This window comes from Triticum urartu, unplaced genomic scaffold (genome assembly GCF_003073215.2).
Source record: "Triticum urartu cultivar G1812 unplaced genomic scaffold, Tu2.1 TuUngrouped_contig_4924, whole genome shotgun sequence".
In the NCBI taxonomy this organism is placed as follows: Eukaryota; Viridiplantae; Streptophyta; class Magnoliopsida; order Poales; family Poaceae; genus Triticum; species Triticum urartu.
The window spans coordinates 185-6,662 of record NW_024115554.1 but is presented as its reverse complement, the minus strand read 5'-3'; the positions used below and the strand labels follow the sequence as shown (position 1 = coordinate 6,662).

The 6,478-nt window shown below is 39.8% G+C and overlaps 1 protein-coding gene across 1 annotated transcript; it reads left to right on the top strand.

Annotated features, from left to right (window-relative positions):
- Positions 1 to 5,289, top strand: LOC125528506 (tRNA (adenine(58)-N(1))-methyltransferase non-catalytic subunit trm6-like; the record flags this gene model as incomplete). The annotated part of the gene is given in 13 exon segments (XM_048692963.1): positions 1 to 66; positions 172 to 298; positions 399 to 480; positions 569 to 639; positions 1,730 to 1,771; positions 1,924 to 2,048; positions 2,509 to 2,602; positions 2,984 to 3,225; positions 3,324 to 3,429; positions 3,518 to 3,623; positions 3,895 to 3,981; positions 4,508 to 4,599; positions 4,737 to 5,289. Coding segments are annotated over 13 exon segments (1,241 nt in total), but the record flags the coding sequence as incomplete, so codon positions are not given.
- Between the last annotated feature and the right edge of the window lie 1,189 nt (positions 5,290 to 6,478).

Below are 6,478 nucleotides of genomic sequence, written 5' to 3'. Positions count from 1 at the left end.
GCTCCCTCTTCCGCGTCGGGCCCTCCGGCCTCGTCCCCTGCGCCGCCACCGACGCGTCGTCTCAAGGCAAGCAAGCATGATAATGTTTTTCTCTTCCAGTCCATTAATGTACTCTTTAAAATACATTCTGCTATGTTATCTTAATAATAACAATGGCTGTGATTGGTACAGATGATAAGCCGCGAGGCGGGGGCGGCGCCGATGACCAGGCACAGGACGAGACCAGGGACAATAGGTCCCTGGTTGACAATAATACAGCGCAGACGCTGTCGAGCGAGGACATAGAGGCGATGAAGCGGTGGGGATTCGACCGTTTTCAACTGTGTCCTGCTTGAGTAGGATATTTATTTCTCTGCTCTCTGTTTTAACAAGATTTTGACGTCATGTGGTTTTAATAGAGAGGGTGCGAGCGGCGATGCGATTGTGGAGGCTTTGATAGCGAATAGCTCCACATTTGGAAATAAGACAGTTTTCTCACAGGTTAGTATCAGTTACTGTCTAGTTTGATTCCTTGCTGTTCTGGAGGACGCTGATGAGGACTGATTTAGTTCAACCTGTTCGGTTGCAGGAGAAATACAAACTGAAGAAACAAAAGAAATATGCACCGAAAGTGCTTTTGCGACGCCCCTCTTCCAGAAGGTATCTTGTGCTTCCCTTTTTGCAGCAGGAAACATATTACATATCTTTTGAAAGCGAATACTCTGTCAAACTTGTGGTGATGTATGAGTGTGACAATCACATATGTGACCATATGTAGTGTTTATTTGAATGCAAAGATACTTCTTCTGATTAGCTCTCTGTAGTGGATGTCTTGTCCAAAGTAGTGAACCAATATCTTTGAAGTTTCTTCTTAACTGAAGTTTGAAGATTGTTGTAGAGTGTGAATGACGTAGGACTAGTAAGAAAGAATTCGTTGCTTTATTTGTAATTTCACTACAAACAATTGATGGTAACACATCTAGCGTATGGGCTGTTGCTTTCTATTTCCACATCAACGCCATGTCTCAATGGTGGCAATCTAGTCTGCCGTGCCTAAACTTACATAGTCCAGCTAAGCTTAGGTCACACCAACTTCTACCGGGTAGTGTGTTGCACTGTTGCAACGTACAATTTGAAGGCATTTGAATACACGCTTCCTCTGTGTTTCTTCGAGAGATGCAGGAACAGAATGATTATATATGCCATCATCATTCATCAATACAACCAAATTTGTGCTTCTTAATTCGAAATCAGCATGGAACATATTGAATGGAGAGATAAAAGTGGGTAGAGAGGGAAAATAAGAAGTAGACTGAAATGAAATGTTTTTGAACTTACAGCCTATGAAATTTGAGTCCCACTGCTGTTCTTTTGAATTTTCATGTATCCTCTTTTTAATTAGAAAGTGGTGTTATAGGATGTTCAGAACAAGAAATAAGTTTTTGCTTTATAAAATTTGCAGTGCAAATTATTTTTTTAGATTGGCCGGGTGGGCTGGGTGAGTTTTAATTCTCTCTCAATAGACCATGTCTGTTTCCCAGCTTTTGGTTTGAAAGATTACCGACTGAACTCGATTAACTTCGTTATCTGGAAAGTTGGCGTAATTTTGGAATAATTTTGTTGTAACTCGTATTTGCAAAGTGCTTGGCACTTGAAAAGATAATTGCTTTTTTTTTGCTCATTAACTTAACATATACTACTGGATTTTGTGCAAAATTATCTAATATTGTTGTTCCCTTTTATGCTACAGCATTTGTGAGACATATTTCAAGAAGTACCCAGCTCGAATAGGGTAATAATTATTTCCCTTTCATTACTTGTTAGGGCCAATCTTTTTTTTTCCTTGTCATCATAGTCAATTTCTTGATCTTGTTGCCTAGAAACAACAGAAGTGGATAGCTATAGCACTTAGCTACTTAACGCTGTCTTTTCTGTGTTCCCCAGGTTTATGCGAGTTGATGCGCTCTCCCTCTTGTTGTCTATGGCAAATGTTGGTGCATATTCAGATGTGCTTGCCGTTGATATGGTGGGGGGTTTAGTTGTTGGAGCTGTAGCTGAACGCTTAGGAGGTAAATTATGCTTTCTTTTGTGGTACTGAACATTATTTGGTGTTAACCAATCAAGTGGAATTTAGTTTTATGGAGATTGTGCTCCATTTTTTTTGAACTGTAGATTGTGCTCCATTTAATTTGTTTTGTCAACACTATTTTAACCTAGCTGTTTGTTGAAAAATCACCCTGATTTGAGTGGGAAGCTGTTACGTATCAATCTTTTACTTGGTATGTGTTGAATAGAAAATGTTGTGGCATGTAATCACTAATTGTCACAAGTCACGCTTGTTTCCACCAAACTGCAATATACATCTACGAACATGAAAGCTATAGGCTCACCTGCCACTATCAGCTTGAGGTGTTTGTTAATATTTGTAAATGTGTAAAGTAAACCTGATTCTTGTGTGTAGTGCATCACCATTTTAATGCATATGTCAGTTACAATCATTATTGATTGTCTCTGTTATTTCTATTATAGGTACAGGATATGTTTGTAGCACATATCTTGGATCAGCGCCCAGCTCCATAGATATAATAAGAATGTATAATTTGAGCAGCGACATGACCAGCAGGTAAATCCACTTTTTGGCACTATATGGCTTCTCATTTACAGAGGATTCTCATCTAAGGAGATAATTAGTTATAGAACCTTCGGAATACAAGCAGGAGTATAATTTATACATTAATCTGTAACACTATAGTGTACCCTTAAACTGGCTACAAGAGCATACTAAGAATGTTGGTAAATACATTTTCTATGATTTCAGATAATATATGCAGTACCATTCTATCATTTTCTATTTTATCTGAATTGTCATTTATTATAACTTTGTAAATGGACCTGTATGAAGCAGTTGAAATTATAATTGAAGTAGCAAGTGCGAATATTTCAATATATAATTTATGTAATGCTCAAGAGTTGAAATTATAATTATCATAAACATTCCATTCAGGATTTTCCAGGCACCACTTGGTGACCTCTGCTCCTTGCAAAGTGCTGGTGATGCTCCTTCTGTTCTCAGTGGTAGCATTCAACGCGATGTAGTTGAACCTGCTGCTGTACCAGATGAGAGTCTTCAGTCATCCCCGGCAAAACCAATTAATACAGAAGTATCAGATGGGAATGCGCAGTCAATGACAGTGCAGCCAATTAATATGGAGGTCCCTGAGCCTGCAACGGACCACCTTAATCAAGGTGACATTTCTATGTCGGATAAGTAGTGATCAAACTAACACTAAGAACTTTCCGCAAAAACGCAATGTTCCAACTGTTGCTGCTACATTGATCTGTAGATTGCAAAGGAAGTAATGGTAATTCAATAGCTCCCAAAGCGCCGAGAGCAGGAAAGGCACCCTCACCAGAGAGGATGAAATATTGGGGAGAACATGGGTTTAGCAGGTAATGCGAAGTATACTCCATCAGTAGAAGACAATTGCAGTATGAGTCTAAATATTTTTATTAATATACTGGTTTTATGTCAACACAGTTTGATTGTTGCTGCTCCTGACCATGAGGTAGAAAGTGTGGTTACCGATTTGCTTCCACTCCTGTCCTATTCGGCCCCATTTGCTATCTATCATCAATATCTTCAGGTAAATATTGTTCTTTACAATTGACACCGAAGCATGACAGTTCTTGCTAAATGTTTGGTTTACGGTGCTTCTGCAGAGAGCTTACCTTTCTAGGTAGAATTTTATTTCAAAAATTATTATCCTGTCACTTCCCTAAAATCATTAGCTTATGTGCTGAATTGACTTGGTTTTCGTTTCATCCTTTTGTAAAGTGTGGTTTTGCTGTTTGTTCCTTTTGTAAAGTGTGGTTTTGCTGTTACTTATCTTTTTGTTTTTTGGTATCTATATGCAGCCTCTTGCGACATGCATGCATAGTTTGCAGGTATCGAAAATGGCAATTGCATTACAGATTACTGAACCCTGGCTCCGAGAGTATCAGGTCAGTACATTAGCAACGATGATGTTACACCAGAAATAGTTATACTCGAGTTTTGTTTGAGTTTTCACGTTGCTTGTCTTTTATAAGCCTGATTAATGCGTCATGCCAGTAAGGAATATACAAACCTATCTGACGCCTAAACTTTGAAAATGTTTCTGTTTACACTGCAATTTTGGTTGCTGTGCTGCTTAAATACTACTCCCTCCGTCCTAATATAAGATGTTATTAGAACCAATGTACTCATATATTGGTTGTAATAACATCTTATATTATGGGACGGATGGGGTAATAAACTGATGAGATTTATGATGTGGTGAACATGCTCAATAGTCAATACTAATAATCGAATGGACAGATTTTTATCACATGTTGGTTTGACACACAAGGTCGATCAGTTATCACCTGGGCCTACTAGGCTTGAAATATAACAAAGGATCTGTGATTAGTCCTTACTACTTTTGTTTGTGAAAAGTTGTGATTCCTTTCTTTTTTTTTTACAATCTCCCTCTCTTATCTCTGGATGCAGGTCCTTCCATCACGGACCCATCCACACATGCAGATGAATGCGTTTGGTGGTTATATCTTGAGCGGCATCCGGATACACAAGCCTGACCCCTAGTAAGCGCGAGTGCCAGAGAAGTCATCTTGCATGACGGAGGGCAAGCTTGTCTCGTGATTTATATTTGGTTCACGCTGTTGTAGCTTCCTTTTTCTACGGGTTGCACTGATACGGTTTGGCCGCGGCTTTTCTGCAGGTTTCAGTGATACGGTTTGGTCGCACCTTGGGTCAAAGAAAAATGATGATCTAAACCTGAAAACAAGTATGCCATCCTTCCCTCCACTGTGGGAAGGACATGTAATTGTAACATATTCCAGCATTAATTTCCTGGTGTTGTAACTGTGCTCGAGTCACATCCCAGTTTGTTCTATTGAATTTTCTACAAGCAGTGGAACATTGTATTACAACGAGGACACAGAATAGGATGATATGCGGCCATTGGAGGAGCATCCGGGCGGTCGACTGATGCGGGGAGGAGGGGGGAAGCTGCCGGATCTTGCTTGCTTCCTGCAAGGCAGGTGACGTTGGTGTATATGCACATGCACATTTTATATTTTTCCTCTGCAAGTCAAGAGGGAAAATGTTCCTCAAAATTGAAAGCAAATATTTGTTTTCTTCTTGCATTGAATTGTACATTTGAAAGCCAAAGGCAGTGCACCGATAATGTTTTGATTATTGCAATGCACTAACATGGATTTGAACATTCAATATTGGAAAAAGAACGCATGCCACATGGATTTGTCGTTGAATACTTAAGGGGCTGTGGTGGCGTGTGATTGTGTTGGTTTGTTCGGATGTACTATGTGGTGATGGGGTTGCTTTATAATATAATATAAAGCAAGGGTAACCCTTTTTCGGTTTACTTTAAGGAGCTACTTAAATTGTTCCGATTCCTACGTTAATTTGATGCATCATGTTAACTTTTCAAGCTATAACTTGGTTTCATCTCCCCGCACAAACAAAAACTCAGTTTCGTCAACACTATGATGGAACGTTTGCCAAACAGATTTGTGGTTAAATATTTGAAGGGCTATCGTGAGTGTTCAAAACTTGATGAAAGAAAAAGATTAACTAAATCGTTTTGGTTCCTACTTATTCAAAAGAATCATACCTATTCAATGGAACATGTGAACATTCTAAGCTACAACTATGTAAATCATCATAATTCATAGACAAAATCAAAACAACAAGAAAATGTGTGCCTATATTGAACACATTCAGAAACCCACCCTCGTCAATTTTCCCCAACCATGTAGAACAGTCCAACTGTCCAAGACTCGGTGTCAAACACAAACAAGCAATGTCTCATGTAACTGCATGATACAGACTTGAGATGTCAAGGGCTCTTCGCTAGAGCCTTCTCGACGCACTCCCTCAACTAGCTGACCGGCACAACTAGCTAGCTAGGTTTTGGTTTCACGAAGGAAGGACGACATAAGAAAATCCCTATCCCATAGCTTCATATATGCAATAGTGAGCAACACAACACACAGGCAGTGGCGGAGCTTGATGAAGATTGTTTAGCTTAGGTAGTACGTAGTGGTTCATCAATATGCTTAGCTTAGGTAGCCAGCAAATTCATACGCGCTCCATCTAGGATAGATCAACCGAGTACTTGTGTCTTGCCTTGACCCAGAGAGGTGCTTGCTGCCCTGATATAGCTTTGTGAGTACGTCCATCGCCGATCGGGAGCTGCAAAGATGAGGTAACGGGTTCAGGTGTATCGCCGCCAAATTGCAACAACGCTGGCGGAGTGCTCAACAACGACATGAACACTGGCTGCATTGTCTGAGCTGCATGATGGGCTGCGCTGAATTAGTTGTTTTTTTTTAACACAAGAAAACTTTATTGATGATCAGGTACATTTTACAGAAAGAAGCATGAAGGGACTCATGCTAGAACCAGAAACTACACATGTGAGGCAGATATGTTCTCGAT